Genomic DNA, 16,629 nt, shown 5'->3' with positions numbered 1-16,629 from the left:
CCCAGCTTAAGAAGGGAGCAGAGATAATGATTGCTCTCGGCTGAGCTAATTGCGCGATCAGCTCGCCAGCCTTGAGAGGGCTAAATGAGGCAGCAACAAAGCGTAGGCAGCGTAAGAAAAGCGGATACAGAAGCGAGGAGTACTTACAAAGGGAGCTGGAGAGGATCTACTCGCTCAGCGCGAGGCTAATCAGCAGATTGCTCATGAAGAGCGTCAGAGAGGAGAGCGATTAGGTGTTAGCCGCCAGGCTTTGGCGCGCTGTAGTAGGTGCAGAGAGACTGGCCATAACTCGCGTACGTGCAAGAAAGATACTCTAGGTACTGCTTAATCTATTATGTTAATATGTAGTAAAACAACTATATTGTGGTGGAACTACAGGCTTATAGAGGTGCGCAGGTTTGGTGGGGTGCGGCGCTCGCTTGCCTGCGGCGCTCGCTTGCCACATACGTTAAGCGAGGACAAGGTTCGTCGATCCTAATGGACATTTTTTTCCGGATGTTTTTCTTCCCGTCTCGTCAGCACGAGTCGGGTGAGGAAGATGTTCCTTGTTGCGGCTACGATCCATGCTTTCGCCAAAACACACGTCTGAAACACGCTGGAAGCCCTGCCGTGGTCGACGCGCCGGGATACCCACGTCGTCACCCCGCCTTGCTCCTGGAAACGCGTGCATGCTGGGGCATGCTATTACAGGTACAAGCTGGCACAATTGCAAATGTCCCTGTTTCACAAAATTCGTCAGCCGAGCACAACCCAATCGTGCGCGCACCCAGCCGTAGGGCAGGCCGCCGGACTTCGGCACTGGATGCCGCAGCAAGAGATGCAAATACCGTTTGATGAGTTCCTGGCACGACCCCATCTTCTGGAACAGCGTGGGATCCCCGATGATGCGAGCAGCGTTTTTGACCTCACGACACGTCTCATCAAGTCGGGTGATGACGCGGACGATTGTGCCTTCCATGACGTCCGTCAGATCCGTTATACGGTTGAATGACATGCCGCGCGCCCATTCGTACACAACCTCGACCATGCCAAAGCGGGGCTTGCTGACAAAATCGTTCGAGTCGTCGGCCGACAGAATGACTTGGTGTTTAGTCTGGATATCGTTGACCTTTTCTGAGATTTGGACAATCTTGGCCACGCCACGTTCCAGGCTCGCTGTCAGCGTAGGCTCCACATCGGTCTTTTCCTGGAAAACAAAGGCCGAGAGCAATGCAACTATTTCCTCGGGCTCATACTCGGCGAGTACGTTTTCCAAAACAAGCTCGGTTAGGACTAGCTCGTCGGCTGAGTGGATCTGAACGCCGTCAGTACATGACTCAATCGTGCTGCGGTAGGCGACGGGCATACCTCGCATGCTACCTTGCCCTTCAGCTCTACGCGCGAGCCCTCGTCGACGAAGCCGAGGTCTTTGAGCACCTGTATGCGCTGCTCGTAGTCGGGTAGGAGCTGCAGATTCTGGTCTGACATGAGTTGTCGGAGAGCGTGGATGTTTTCCTTGATCAGCCACTGGTCATGCTCCATGGCAAACTGCAGCCATTAGTCTCTGCATATGCAGCTTCGCGCTGCTGGCAAGTCTTACATGTTTTAGGAAGTTCGGACAATTCAAGCACATTTTGCTAACCGCATTCTGGCCCTCCCTTTTGCGAGCCTCTTCTAGTTCTCGGAACTTTAGACTCTTGATGCGACTGTAATCATACTCGTCCCAGTCCTCGTAGTCCCATGACCCGCACAAGGGCAGAAACTGGTCTTGGGCCAGTTTCAGGGTATCTTGCCCAGAGTTAGCCCTGTGCCGCCCTTGCATTGCATCTAATACTTGCCTTTTTTTCGGTTCAGATTCTGCACAGACTCTGGAACATCAATGGTCGTCTTGGTAAAGCATTCAATATCATTCAAGGGGACAAAAGCCGTCTTGAGAATCAGATCCTTGGGATTATTCGGTAGCTTCCGGTACAGCTGCGCAAAAGGACCGAGATAGGGCAATAAGTCGTCAGGCTTACGATCCTGGTGCTGCGCAACTTCCAAGACCTTGACTGTCGGCTCATGCCCTTTACTCGTGCCATCCTGCATCAGCATCCCTGCCGTGCGTATGTTGTCCTAATAACGTTAGGCTCCATCGATCTCTAAGTGCTTCAGCGAGCCCAGTACCTTTTTGTAAACAATCAGGCGATTCTTACTAGGAACTCGCCGGCCGATAGGGTTGATTAGAAGGCTCAGGTGCATTTCATTGGTTAATCTCTTGTAGTCCTCGCAGGATTGATGGCAGGCCTCGAGATCGACATCGCAGATTTCGCAGGGTTCGCGTTTGATCTTCTCCAATTCAGCTTCAGAGAGCTTGACCTTACCCTGATGCTCGGGTAGCAATGCCTGGGTCGCATTCTCGCTGAAGCTTCGCTTGATCATTTCCTCAATCTTCAATGCTTCTACGCGCAGCAGGTTGAGCATCATGTTGTACGTGAGTCGGAACTGTGACCGCAGCTTGGTGGGTTCACCAAGCATCATTTGGCGCAACCTTGCTGCTGGCGGTGCCTCGTCGGCGCCAGGCGCGCAGATGATCACTGTCCCAACAGTATCAAGGCCTCGACGTCCTGCACGACCGGCCATTTGTGTGTATTCACCCGGAAGCAGGTCACGGAACTCTCTTCCGTCATGCTTTCGGAATCCCGAAAAGACGACCGTCCTGGTGGGGAGGTTGAGGCCCATGGCAAAGGTTTCCGTTGCAAAGAGGACCTTGACGAGCGTTTTGGCAAAGAGAATCTCTACCACCTCTTTGACAATGGGCAGCATGCCGCCATGGTGAACTGCAATGCCTCGACTGAGCAGCTCCCTCAGGCGCTTGATCTGGGGGAGTTCTCGGTCTTCACGGCTCAATCTAGCCAATGACTTTTCAATCGTCATATGAATCGCGCTCTTCTCCGCAGCAGTGCAGTAGTCAATGTTGGACAGCGCATCCGCGTTTTCCTCGCAGCGCTTTTTCGAAAAGACAAATATGCAGGCCGGCAACAGATCCTTGGTTCGAAGGTACTGAATCAGATGCACCCAGATGTTGCGGTCTTGTGCAGCCGTGGTGCGGCCCCCGCCACGACCTGTCCTTGCAATGTTTCCACGACCTCTGGCTGCCGGTGGACCGCCACCGCGGGGTGCTCCCCCTCTACCGCCTCCTTGTTGCCCTCTTCCTCGTTGATTCTGGCCTCCCCTACCAGGCGGGCCACCGCGACCACCGCTGCCTCTGCCAGCCTGTGCATCGCTTGCGGCTGGTGCTTTGACCTTGTCTTTTCCAGAGAGAATGTCGTTGGCCTCTTTCCAGCCGTTGTCGATGAATTTCTTGTCTGCAGTGACAATCTTGTGAATGTTCTTGCCAGCCCAGAGATAGTGCTCCAGAGGAATGGGCCGCTTCGGTGTGGATATGACGTAAATATCCTTTTTCTTTGTACGGCCTACCCAGGATGCGAACTCGTATGTGTTTGGGACGGTAGCGGAGAGCAGGATCAGTGTCACGTGTTCTGGAAGCATGATAATGACCTCTTCCCATACAACGCCACGCTCCAGGTCATTGACATAGTGAACTTCATCGAAGATGACAAACTCGACGTCTCGGATCAAGTCAGCGCCACGGTACAACATGCTGCGGAGAATCTCAGTGGTCATGATGAGACAGCTGGCTTCGGGCTTGATCTGCACATCTCCTGTAAGAATGCCAACATCGTCAAAGGTTTGACGAAAGTCGCGAAACTTTTGGTTGCTCAGAGCCTTGATGGGAGAAGTGTAGATGGCTTTGGTCATGTGCTTGGCGGCGAGCGCAATTGCATACTCTGCGACCACAGTCTTGCCAGCAGACGTGTGTGCAGCTACAAAGACGGAATCGCCGTTTTCAAGATGATAGACTGCTTCTTTCTGGAACGTGTCCAGCTCAAAGGGGTACTCCCGGGCCATTTCCGGCACGAGCTCCCGGAAGTTGGTAATGTCGCGGTTAATGTCAACCATATGAGCCCATTCTCGCCCAGCCTTTCTTCCTGTACCCATGGCAAGGGGGCCATGAGGGGCGAGTGCAGGGAACTCGACGGGCAAGAGAGCGTCGATTTCTTCTTCTCCGGGAGTCTGGCCGTCTTCAGGTACGTCAATGCCGTCCGCGCCAGTGTTGTCAACATCCTCTTGGTCGACTCCCGTCTCACCAACAGGAGCGGGAGCTTCTCCTAGCGTTTCTTCCACCTCTTGGGCAATGCTGTTATCCGTGCTTTGTTTCTTCTGCAAGTCTAGGCCACGTGTAAAGCCAGGGGGAACCTCGAGGAGGCCGCCTTCAGCGCTGAAATTGATGACCCGGTCGAGGCCTCGAGCCTTGTTCCCGTCGGCATTTTCGTGCTGCTGAATTGCCTGATCTTCAATGGCGGCGATTGCCTCGACGCCGTCCAGGCCGCCGGGGGCAAAGGGAAAGAAGCCGGCTGCGCCACGAACAAATTCGGCTCTATTCGCAGGCTTCCTGAGCAGAGAGGTAGAGTTTTTTGCCGTTGCAGAGTTTGCGGGTACTGTGACTTCCTTGTACCCGGTGACGCGGCCTTCTAGGCCTTCGCGTGTGAAGCGGATGATGGTGCGGGTTTGAGTCGGGGCGATCTGAAACAAGCTGTGGTAGTTGGTGGGCGCCTCCCATCGCTGCTGGAGCCGATTGAGCCACTGCGTGTTGAACGACCTCGAAGGCGTCAGAAACTCTTGCTCGAGCTCCTGTTTGATGGCCTCTTTGGTTTTCCGTTGGCGCTTGGGTGGTCGTTGCTTGCCGGCTATTGAGTCTATGTAGCCTGCGTCTTGCTCGAGCTGGCTGCTGCTCAGCCGCAGCTCCTCCAGCTTCCCCGACAAGGTCTCCATATCCGCGGGTCGAGAGCGAATGTGGTTGAGTGCCTGTTGTTCTCGTGGTGCGCAGGAGAAAATAGATGACGTTGACCAAACGCCAAGCCTCGCAGGGAATGATGGGTCGCGGGGCGGAGCTCCTTCCCCCACCATCATGCAGCACCGGTGCACGAACACGATGCACGGCTATGGCCACCAGAAGCTGTATCTTTTTTCCAGCACACATGAACATTCCCCATGAAATACGGATGCTGCTTAGGGACTGGTTCAGATACATGCGTTAAATGGCCATGGCCTGGGCTACCAATGTGTCGGCGCTGTCAATTATTCAACATGGACCCTGATATGTGTGTTGCTATCATAACTCATACAAGTCCCTCAAAACGCCTCGCTATGCAATTCAAATGGTAAAGCTGACGCGTACAGGCGCTCAATCCCACATTTCTTCCATGTCCGCCATGGCTTCCATCTCGTCTGCAAAAGGATCATCCTCCGGCACGGGCATGGGCCGTGTGGGCAGCGTCTGTTGGACTGTGGTACTAGGTTGCTGTTCACTTTCTGCCAGCAGAGCGTCCAGCTCGTCGTCGTCGGGGTCTCCGCTTGTTGTCTGCTCGGCTGAATGCACTGCTGGCTCTTGCACGTGCTCTTGGTGTTCGGACATATGTCCGGAACCGCTCTGTATGCCGTCCATGGCTTCTGTGCTTTGCTGAGCCGTATCTTCACCCATGTCGTCGTCGCTGTCCGGCTCCGCAGCACGCCGTGGCTTCCCTTCGTCTATCCAGTCTTTTCGCATAATGTGCATGCGCTTGGTGTGTCCGACCTTTTCGATAATGGCCAGGGCATCTGCAAACTTGGCGCGAGGATACAGGTCGTCGAGCCAGAGTTGATACATGTTCAGCATGCGGGCAATGTCTCCATACTGTGGTCTGGTTTAGAATGAATTGTGCAAGAGGCCGGCTGGTGCATACCTCGTGTCCTTTTCCCTTGAACCGCAGGCGGTCCTTTGCGATCCTACGCAGACGAGGAATGCCAGGATCAGACAGCAGTCGCTGGTCGTCGAGCTTGGGCGCAGGCTGGCGCTTCTTCGTGATGACGATATCCTCGTCGACACCCAAGGCGGCATCGGCGTCTTTGCTGCTGGTCTTCTTATTGCTCCACGGCTCTGGCTGCACGGGTTTCTCGGTCGACTGAACAACGCGGGTGGGGGCCACCACATCCTTGAGGATGTCGTCGAGGTCATCGTCAAAGTCGTCATGGTGCGCGCGGGGGCTCGCTGAAGCCATTGTGTGATGCTGGGCTGTATCCGCTGCGGGGGTGTGCAAAGTGTCAGGCGCAGGCAGGCGCACATGGAGCGCGACGCGCTTGACGCGTTCAGCCACACGCACGGGCCGATGACGCTAGCCGGCTTGTGGCGCAACTTTATTCAAGCAAGCGACCAGCTCCATGGTCGATGCACAGTTTCATTCTTGCTCCCAGGACACAAACTTGACATACTAACACCCTGCCCGACTCCCTCACCGCTCAAGTTACATCGCCGTTAATCAGGCCACCTCTCGCCCGCCCCGGCTGCTACACGGTGGCCAGCACGCACTGTTGCATCACCGCTTTTTCCCGGCCCGTGACTGAAGACTGCTGCGACCCATCTTCTCCTCAATGGCGGTGCCCGCTGTGCTTCCCGCAGATGCCGTCGCACCTAGACTAGACCATCTGTTGCGGCGCGCGCGCATTGTCAAGCAGGTTGCTTCGATCGACCCTCCACTGCAGGTATCGGAGCTGGTGCCCGAGGGCGAGCCGCTTCTGGGCGAAATCGAGGGAGGGAAAGAAGTGCGCACGCTTGCAGTCGAGAGTGCGGCTAAGAGCGTCTTCTACGCCAATCTTGTCAGTCGTTGCCCGTCTTCTCGTCCGAGTGCCGCAACAGCTGCTTACATGTCTAGGGGTCCACTCGTATCGAGGAGCCGGCGTTTGTGACGATTTGGAATCTACTCGACATCCTGCAGTACTGCGGAGATCGAGGTATCTTGTATACCCCTACCGACTCTGCGGCCGACGTCTGACAGCCCCCCCAGATCTATGCTCTCCACAGCTTGTCCTGCTTCTGATTGAAGAGCTTCTCGACAGCCAGTCCATCTCGGGATGTCGGGTCGTCTTCAACTTTCTCGAGTCGAGGAGAGAGACGATTATTGCGGTAAGGTTATTTTTGAGGCAATTGATTGTCAGACTGACTCAACGAGCAGATCAACTCGAAAAACAAGGACCTGGTCATTTTGCGACTATGCAATGAGCTTCTTCGGCGTTTGTCGCGTGCCGAGGACCCGGTGTTTTGCGGGCGTGTCTACATCTTCATGTTTCAGAGCTTTCCCCTGGGCGACAAAAGTTCGGTCAATCTACGGGGAAATTTCCATGTGGAAAATGTAACGACATTTGAGGACTTTCTGAAGGAATCAAATACGGCGGCAGACGACGAGGCGGAGGCGGATGAGGCTATGCAGGTGGATGTGGACGAAGCCACAACGGCGGTCAAGGACGAGGCAAAGGGCGAGGACAGGATACCCCAGGCAGGCGACAGCGACAGCGACAAGGCCAAGGACGCGACGACGAAACGGGCGACTCTGGATGTCGACACGCTGTACCCTGTGTTCTGGTCGCTGCAACACTCTTTCTCGAACCCACCAAGACTTTTCGAAGAAGACAATTTTAGAGAGTTTCAAAAGGGTCTAGAAGCGACGCTAGCAAAGTTCAAAGAGGTGCCCAAGGTGATCCAAGCTGGCGACAGCGAGCGGAAAAAAGGGCCCAAATCACGAGAGGGAGATGAGTACGACGCGTTTGCCAACTCGTACAATCCCAAGTACCTGACGAGCCGCGATCTGTTCAGACTCGAGGTAAGGCAAGGGAGCCACTATCGACCCTGCGCTATGACTGATCAATTTCCAGCTGAGCGACGTCGCCTTCCAGCGGCACATCCTGGTCCAAGCACTGATCCTGATCGACTTCTTGCTCACATTAACCGAAAAGTCCAAGAGCAAGGCGTTTTACCAGAATGCGCAAAAGGCAATGCAGTATCACTTTACACTGGGGACGGAAAAGGTAAGTGGTGGGCGGGATTTTCTCGCTACTGTCTGTTTTTGATCACACAGGTCAGGCCTGCCAACTGTTTTTTTGTGGTTGATTGTTGGCTACTGCAACTGCAACCGATTCTGTCGTGGTCATCATCTATCTCGGCTGACGACAAAGCACAGACCGAGTGGGCATTGGGCATCAAGACGGCCATTGCAAATTACCTGCAGGAAGGACCCGATGGCAAATTCTACTACCGCATGGTGGACACGGTGCTGTCGCGCGACAAGAACTGGGTAAGGTGGAAGATGGAGAACTGCCAACCGTTCACCCGAGAGAGGGTGCCGACCAGGGACTTTCAGCAGGCCAAGTCTGGGGCGCAGAAGGCCGTGGTCAGCAAGAAGGCAGCCAGGCCCATGGGCGTGCCCACTATGTTTGAATTTCTGTACAACAACGAGGCGGAAAAGGGGCTTTCGCAGCTGCGGCAGAGCGACAGGTTCAACGTGCCGAGCGCAGAGTGGTATAGCAAGAGGGTCAAGATGACGGAGCTGGACATGGACATGGCCGAGGGCGACGAGGAGAAGCGGCAGCTCGAGGAGCAAAAGGCGAGCCATGTGTGGCGAGGGCTTCGTCTGGCGTCCAAGAAGCAGCTGGTGTGGTTTGACCGGATGGAGCCTGGCAAAAGTCTCGAGGCTCTTCAGCCGGCCAGCTCATGCACTGAGGCTGCTGCTGGTGGTGCTGCGGCGGGCCTTGAGGTTGCACCCACTGGTTCGGATGACCAGGGGTCAGTTCCGCAGGGCGAGCATCAGAGCGTCGAGGAGCAGCGGGCCGGCCAACATGGTCAAGTGACGGGGGATTCGACGGCCTAGGTAATGTAGTACTAGCGACAGGGGGGGCCTGAAAGCAGTTAGGCATATTTATGAATTATCGACGGCTTTCGAGACGACGACGACGACGAGCTTTTCCTTTTGCGTTGGCGTGCAGTATGGGGGAGCGTTTGCGGCGGCGGCGCTCCTCCTTCCCCCCCCCTTCCCTTCCCTTCCCTTGCCTCGATCGGATACATGTCTGTAAGCGAATATGCAAGCGAAAAGACGGAGAGGAGGAAAGGTAAAAAAAACATGGGTTGTAAGAGAGGGGGGGGGAGGGGGGTCTGGGCTGGGCTGGGCTGGGGCGGTTTGTTCCCGGACCACTCGCAGCATATCGATAGATCTGATGAGGGGATTTGATAGCCTGAACAACGGCACAAAGCCGTGGCCAACGGCGGCGGCGCCTTTGTGTGTCTGTGTGTGTGTCTGTGTGTGTGTGTGTGCAAGCGCCACACGATTGGCGGGGCGAGGGCGTGCACTGCGCAGGGCCATCATGGAGATGAAAGGGAATTCAGACGATGGATAGCAAGCAGCTGGCACAATATAGCGGAAAGACGCGTGGGGGGGGGGAGCCATGTACCCCGTTTCCCGGGGGGTGGGAAGAGGGTAAGCATAAGCAGTCAGAGACGGGGGTGGTTGTGTACGTAGTAACATAGGTGTGTATGGCCATGACTTGTTATCATGACGATGACGAAGATGGAACCCGAAAAAAGAAGAAAAAAAAGAAGAGAGAGACAAGGCAAGGCAAGGCAAGGCCCCAGGTAGCCAGGCAGGCAAACTCTGTCGGGAGTTTTTGTCCCTGTCATAAGCCTGACGCTGTTTTGAGGCGGGCGAGAAATGAGATCATGACCAGCTATGCAGTCGCCCGGCCCGGGGGTGGGGCTGTGTTATTTTCCAGGCTGTGTTGGAAGGATGGGAGGGAGGGAGGGAGGGAAGGAAGGGGAGAGAGGGCATGTATGTGTGGGTGTGGGTGAGGGTGAGGGTGAAGGGTCAGTCAGAGAGGGAGAGAGGGAGGGAGGCATGGTTGGTCAGCACGACCGATCCACGGACATGGAATCATGGTACATGGTTCCGAAATGAAGGGACCTGTGCTACCTGACACGACCGTTCGACGAGCGTCCGAGGCGTGTTTTTTTTCCTTTCCTCTTCTTTCTTTTTCAGCTTCCACATTTTTGTCTTTCTTTTTCTTGCCTTGTTTTCGCAGCTTGACCGGGGGGGGAGGGGAGGAGGGATACGAGGGAGGAGGGTTGGGGCAAGGGAACACACGGGTGCCGTGACACGAGTCCCTGACAAGTTGCAAACGACGACGGCAAAAGCGATTGGGTCCAGACACAGGTTTCCGGACGCAACGGGATGGCACAGGTCACGTGTTGCAATGCATGGTATTTGGGGCCAGGCAAGGGAGGAGAGGGAAAAAAAAACAAGTGGAGAGGGACAGACGGATAGCATGACGATGATGAAAGAGAGACGGGCATGTGGTGCCGACAAAGAGCCATGGCCATGGCACCCATGCGCTCATCAAACCTACGCCCAAGGGCGGCGGCGCCAGTGGCCCGCTGCAAATTCCGCGGTTTCGCTCGTCTGGCGGTGCTCCTGTCATTTCGAAACCCGCACCCATCCGCCAGCCAGGCGGGCTTGGCGGTGTTTGGGAAGTGGAGGGGTGCGACTTTTCGAGGCGGGCGTGCGTGGGAATGCCGTGCATGGCGTGGGCGGGCCCCGTCGAGCACTTTTCTGGGGCGAAACAAGCCAGACGACCCAAACGCTGGTGGTCAGCTAGGTGCTTCAACTGGGGAGAAACGCAAAGCACGGCAGTGGGTGGTGGTGGAGGAGTGGCTGCGGCAGAGGGAGGGGGAGCATGTACATTGGGTGTAGTACATGGCTGGGTGTCCAAGTAGGCAGGAATAGTGTGTATGTACGTCGGATGGTGGGCGGATTCGGCGGCGGCGGCGGGGCGATGGATGATGAGAGCGAGGGAGCGAGGGAGCGAGGGAGAGGGAGAGTGGTGTGTGTGGTGTGTGTGTGTGTGTGTGTCTGTGTGTGTCGAGTGCGGCATCGGCTAGAGACGTCGTTCATCTGCTTTGAACACGGGCAATGTCGATCACGACGGCACGGCGCAGGCAAGGGTGGCTTGCGCATCGCGCGTTTTTCCCTGCAGAGGCCGCCGCACCGCACGCACGCTCATTCACTCACCCACACGACTCTGCACCGCCGTACGCACGCCGCCCGCCGCCGCCGCCTGTCGCAGCCTCGCCATCAGCGACACAAGACACGGCTGCACCACGCCATCATGAGCCAGTTTCACCGCCCCCCCGCCCGCCCGCCAGCCCGACTGACAGGTTTGGTTGCGAGTGCGAGCACGAGCGAGCGAGCCACCAGCGACGGCGAGCTGGCTGGTCCGCTGTCATGCCGCCGCCGCCGCCGCCGCCGTCCCCCCCCCTCCCATCTCCGTACCCATTCTCCCCCCAAAGTGCCGGCAGCAACAAGCCTATCAGTGTTACACGCGTCGCACCACGACGGCCACGACAGCGCCCAAGAACCGGCTTCCAGAAACACGCGACGTCGTCTCTTTCTTTTTTCTTGTCCATTCCAGCTTTTTTTTCCCGGCGCGGGCCGAGCTTTTGGCCGTTAGATCGCTGGTAGGCCAGCCAGATCTTTTTTGCGCTGCTGCTGGCTGCTGGCTGGCTGCCTGTGCCTGCCTGTGCCTGTGCCTGCTAGCCGCTCGCCCACACTCTCCACACCACCACCACATCCATCACGACACTACCCACTATCACTATCCACTCCATGCCCGCTACCCACCACCATCATCATCACCACCACTGCCACTGCCACTGCCGCTAGTACCAACTCGAACACGGCCACTAACACTCCTGCGACCACGACCAGAGACATCTCCGCCCGCCACCCTCCACCTCACCTCCACCACCACCCCCAGACACTCCTCCGCCGCCCACTGCGCCCTGCAGTCCGTCAGTCAGTCCGTCTGCTACCGGCAGCCACCATGCGGCTAGCTGCACCCCGTCAATGGGAGGCACGCACGGCTGGCAGAAGCATCCACGGCGGTTGGTCTTGGGTCTTGTTCATGCATCTGGCCCGCCGCGCCATAGGCGGCTCTCTCCACCCACACAGGCGCTGGCACGGGCACGCCATGCCATGCCATGGCAACGCAAGGCTGATGCAGCGCGTTCCTGACGCATACGCAATTTGCGGACCGTGGGACACTTGACAGCTGCCAGAATCACGCACTGCAAAGCCACCGGCCCATGGCGCCTGCGTGTGTGTGTGTGTGTGCGTGTGTGTGTGTGGTGTGGGTGGGTATGGGTAGTAGGTGGGTGGGTGATTGAGCACCCCACCACCCCCCCTTGGCGCGCTGCCCGGCACAGGCCAAGCTCCCTTGCTTGTGTCCCAAGGCTGCGTGGGTGCCGAGTGCGAGAGTGGGTGGGTGCGCGCCTGTGTATGGGTGTGCGCATCGACATCGACGTCGACGTCGACAGATACGCTGCCAGCACCACCACCACCACCTCCTCCTCCACCTCCACCACCACCGGCGGCGGCTCGCTGAGGTATACTTAGCACATGGTCATGGGCCCGCCATGGCATGCGAGGGGAGGGGGCCCATGGAGCCCGGCTCGTCGCTGGCTCGCTGGCTCACTGGCTCCAAGCGTCCGACAACAACTACCGTTACCAGCCGCTACCAGCTGCTGCTGCTACCACGCTACTCCCGACGTACCATGCTACCACACCACCTCGCCCGCCCGCCGCGCCAGGCTAAAGCAGCACCACCAGCACCCAGCACCCAGACCCCCCCCCCCCCCCAAGCAGCCCAGCATTGACAACGACCACCCCGCAACCGGCCGTGTGCGTGCAAGCGTTGCCGAGCCCTGTAGCATCCCCGTCGCCTCTTGCTGCGGGTTCCTTGGAGCTCCCGCATCGCATTTGGCCAATAATGGCGCCGCCACCTGCCTCGACCATCAACCGCTTGACGCCACGCATCAGTCCGCGCTCGTCGGCCATTTTCTCTACACGGACCAACGCTCTAAGCATGGGAGCCTGCAGCCCACCATGTTCACGCACCGCTCGCTCCCCTTCTGCTTCGAGGGTAGGGCCACCCTGGCAATGCAAGCACACCTGATCCAGAGCCCTTCGATTCGCTCGTTCCCGCCCCGTCTCTCCTGCGTTGTAGGCCCACGTCCCGACCTACCGTATCCCTGTGCGGCCCTGGTGCTCCTTGGGGGGGGGGGGTGTCTGCTAGCCTCGACGTTAGTCACGCTTCTTGTCGTGTAACAAGCTGCCTCCAGGTTCCTCGTAGGATATCTCGTTTCCCTAAGAAGGACCTCTGTCCATGCATGCTTGCACCCACCCCCGTCTTCTGCCCTTTCCTTATCCACGATTTTATCCGGATCGTCGACATTAGTCTCCCGTCAAGCCTTTGCGTTCGAATGATCTGTTCCCCTCCCCTGCGGCCATTGCTGATATAGCCTCCGACCGTTCCTGGGCCCTCTTTCACAAAAAAGCCCTCTCGCATTCGTTGATCCCCGGGGAACGACGCCCTTTTCTCTATTAGAGCAAGTCGCCCCGCCGCCCATCATCACCACCACCACCACCACTACCTCACCCCTTCCACTATCTACCCAAACGGTCTGCCGTCTATTTTCTTTACTACTACTACTACTTCTTCTCCTTCCTTCTTGGGAATCACGCTGTCGTCCACTACTTGACAGCACCCAATCTCACCCTCACCTCCATCACTCCCCAAAAGGTGCGACATCACGGAGTCGTATATCCACCATCACCGCTACCACCACAACAATCTCGACCGATTGCTTGTGTGGAAGAGTCACAACTCGCATCCATCAAGCTTTTGTATCCGCTGGATCGGCATAAAGTCATTGCGACAACCTACACATTGTTGCTGATCACCCGCCAACGGACCCCGCAATAAGAACCGGGTATTGATCGACTACTTGCCACAAGGTTCTTCGGATCTTTACTCTTTGTGGACTACTCACTGTCTACACTGCTGAACGGCCCTCTAGGGAACCGAGGCATTCAGGTGAGCAGCGTGTGTGTGTGGGTGGGTGTAGTCTCCAAGCTGACCAAGGCCTCAGCGTGAACAAGTACATTTACCGCAAACTCCCCAACACCAGTTCCCCCCCCCCCAAAAGCACCAATGGTTGACGGAAACTTTCTCATTCCTTTGTCTCCACCAAGCTCGCCGCACATGTCTGCGTACGGTGCATCTGCTACAGACAACGAATGGCAATCCACAGGCGTCAGGACTCTAGCGAACACGCCGCCACATTCAGACAACGACATGGCCATGCTTCATGCCGAAGTCTCTGCACACAACTATGATATGAAGAGACCATCGATGCGATCACACAAGAGCTTTCCTTATCTGCTCGACAGCAAGAACCAACTCAGCAACGGAACTTCGACACCATCAGGTCTTGACGAGATGGAGCAGCACGACGTTCCCAACGTGACATTTGGTGGCTCGGCTCCCACCAGCCCAATCTCTCGCCTCACTCCCCCCTCGACAAACGATGGTGTCAGCGTAGTAAAGAGCGAGGAGCAGGACCACGACCAAGAAGACGAGCTCTTCCTCGACGACAAGGATGACTGCGGCGACGACGACTGCAAGGACGAGGACAGGCCACCAATGTCGGCCGCAGAGATCCGCGCGGCGAAGCGAAAGATGAAGAGGTTCAGGTTGACGCACAACCAAACTCGCTTCCTCATGAGCGAGTTTGCTCGTCAAGCGCACCCCGATGCCGCTCACCGTGAGCGGTTGGCTCGGGAAATCCCCGGCCTCAGCCCCCGCCAAGTGCAAGTCTGGTTCCAGAACAGGTATGTGTAGTGGCTAGTCGTTTGTTACAAACAAGACTAATTTTTTCGGTAGGCGAGCGAAGCTCAAGCGTCTCACAAGCGACGACCGTGAGCGCATGATGAGGTCTCGGGCGTTGCCGGATGATTTCGACATGGCTTCGGCGATGCATGCACCCTTTGGGGGCTCGCACGGGGGGCTCGGCACACCTCTTGCATCGCCTGCGCCCTATACCCCAGGCTATGCAGACGGCAACTTGATGCGGCCGCTGAGCATAGACACTTTCCGGCGAGGGCCGCTCGACTCCCACATCTCACCCACGGGCATCAGCCCTGCTTTCGGCGGATTTTCCTTCACGCCGCCGCAATCAGCGACAGATGCCATCTCGCCTGTATCGGCCCACGAAGCGTCGCCCTTTGGGTTCCATTCTGCGCCGCTTGACACTAGCCCCAGAACATCCAACCCCTTCTCGATGCCTGTGAGCTCATCGCCGGCATACGCTGCCAGCCACAGCATACCTCGCCTCTCGCTGCATGCCGATCGCATTTCCAGGAGTCGCGCAGAGTCGCTGCAGTCGCCGTTGCGGACTAGCATGAGCTACACTAGTGTGAACGATCACACCGGCACGGCCGATAGCCACCAGGACGGCTCGCGTGCTTATTCGAGCTCCATGATGCCGTATGGCATTGGATACTCATGTAAGTCTGATTTGCCCTTTGCCTCGCAATTGGATACCGTCTAACAAACCCTAGACTCCCCCGTACCAGGTTTTGGGTCCAACGGCAACAGACTCCGTTCCTTCTCCAACGGCGTTCCTCGCCGCATCGAGCTCAGCAACTTTACGCCTCAGCGCAACAGCTCAACACCACAAACTGCCCACTTTCCGTCCTTCTCCGGCTCACCGCTCGTGACGTCGAGTTTCTCCATGCCTCAAATGAGTGCCCCCCACCACTTGTCATCTTTTCCCAACTCGTATCTGCCCAACGATTCTGCGCATAACGACTCGTATTCTGCCGTCGGCACTACTCTCGGAGAAGTCATGGAAAATGCAAGCCAGCACAGCGAAGAGCACCCCAACAACCAATTTTGACCGAGGCGACCAATTTGTTCCTGATTTGGGCTTACATTTGGCGTTTCAGGTGTTGCCACCCTCCCAGCGACTATGTCTTACTAAACCAAAAATGGCTATGGATGTATGGTTTCTCGACTGGATTCATGACATGACGAACCACCGAATTTCTCCTTTGTTTTTCTTGTCTTTATTTATTCTTCGCTTGGCAGCGATACCAGTCTCGCTTCATGTATGTATTTTTTTTCCCGGCGGCCCTTTTCCCTTGATTCTCATGACGACAACACTCGGTAAAGCAGGCGATTTACACCACTTTTGTGTTCTTTCTTGTTGTCTTCTTTTTTTTTTCTTGGTTGCTGAAAACTTTGTCTCCTTCTTTTTTTTCCATCAGCAATATTGGTACTGGTACATTATCCTTCGATTCCCTGTATAATCTTAAACAATCAACAATATTCTTTGACATTGCAAAAACACACACACACACACACAAAAAAAATATGCCGCTCATATCTGACGTGCTCTCTCACTCTCTTGTCCCAAAATGGGCCGTGGAAACATGTTCGCCCATGGCACACACCGTCCCTACCCCCAGTCATGCCAGCCGCCAGGACAAGTTCTCACCCGTCAATCACTTCCGCTTTGGGCCATGGGATGGAAAAGTGGACAGAGTAGCCCACATGACATTACGCATATGCTGATCACACAGGTAAATGAAGGGTGTGGTCCATTTTCGCCCACTTGCTTTTTCTGTCCGCAATAGAGCCATACCTCTCTCTCTCTCTCTCTCTCTCTCTCTCTCTTCATGGCGGCTACTTATCGACTACTGTACTGTACTGTATTATATTCCCATCCAACGACGGATCAGATAAGGGTGGGTGTGTGTGTGTGTGGGTGTGTGTGATGGGCATTTCTTCTTCTGCATATGTACGTGTTTTTGCCCTGAACTAAAAAAAAAAAAAAAAAAAAAAAAAAAAACA

The 16,629-nt window shown here is 56.2% G+C and overlaps 4 protein-coding genes across 4 annotated transcripts; 2 read left to right on the top strand and 2 right to left on the bottom strand.

Moving 5' to 3' along the window:
* Positions 1 to 445: 445 nt before the first annotated feature.
* SETTUDRAFT_120813 (uncharacterized protein) lies at positions 446 to 4,854 on the bottom strand (the record flags this gene model as incomplete). The annotated part of the gene is made up of 6 exons (XM_008031421.1): positions 446 to 718; positions 828 to 1,294; positions 1,348 to 1,527; positions 1,580 to 1,784; positions 1,814 to 2,094; positions 2,146 to 4,854. The coding sequence occupies 6 exons, from the start codon at positions 4,852 to 4,854 to the stop codon at positions 685 to 687; spliced, it is 3,876 nt and encodes a 1,291-aa protein (XP_008029612.1). The 3' UTR covers positions 446 to 684.
* A 333-nt stretch (positions 4,855 to 5,187) lies between these two features.
* Positions 5,188 to 6,143, bottom strand: SETTUDRAFT_180801 (uncharacterized protein). The gene is made up of 2 exons (XM_008031420.1): positions 5,805 to 6,143; positions 5,188 to 5,755 (listed from the first exon to the last, which is right to left on the bottom strand). Exons 1-2 carry the CDS (start codon positions 6,117 to 6,119, stop codon positions 5,267 to 5,269), a joined length of 804 nt encoding a protein of 267 aa, XP_008029611.1. The 5' UTR covers positions 6,120 to 6,143; the 3' UTR covers positions 5,188 to 5,266.
* Positions 6,144 to 6,341: 198 nt separating this feature from the next.
* On the top strand, positions 6,342 to 8,837 carry SETTUDRAFT_120809 (uncharacterized protein). The gene is made up of 6 exons (XM_008031419.1): positions 6,342 to 6,714; positions 6,771 to 6,849; positions 6,903 to 7,021; positions 7,071 to 7,715; positions 7,768 to 7,920; positions 8,073 to 8,837. The coding sequence occupies exons 1-6, from the start codon at positions 6,490 to 6,492 to the stop codon at positions 8,757 to 8,759; spliced, it is 1,908 nt and encodes a 635-aa protein (XP_008029610.1). The 5' UTR covers positions 6,342 to 6,489; the 3' UTR covers positions 8,760 to 8,837.
* A 5,089-nt stretch (positions 8,838 to 13,926) lies between these two features.
* SETTUDRAFT_180799 (uncharacterized protein) lies at positions 13,927 to 15,673 on the top strand (the record flags this gene model as incomplete). The annotated part of the gene is made up of 3 exons (XM_008031418.1): positions 13,927 to 14,606; positions 14,659 to 15,281; positions 15,336 to 15,673. The coding sequence occupies 3 exons, from the start codon at positions 13,927 to 13,929 to the stop codon at positions 15,671 to 15,673; spliced, it is 1,641 nt and encodes a 546-aa protein (XP_008029609.1).
* Between the last annotated feature and the right edge of the window lie 956 nt (positions 15,674 to 16,629).

This window comes from Exserohilum turcica (genome assembly GCF_000359705.1).
Source record: "Exserohilum turcica Et28A unplaced genomic scaffold SETTUscaffold_6, whole genome shotgun sequence".
NCBI lineage: Eukaryota > Fungi > Ascomycota > Dothideomycetes > Pleosporales > Pleosporaceae > Exserohilum > Exserohilum turcicum.
This window is presented reverse-complemented; position numbering and strand designations above follow the sequence as displayed.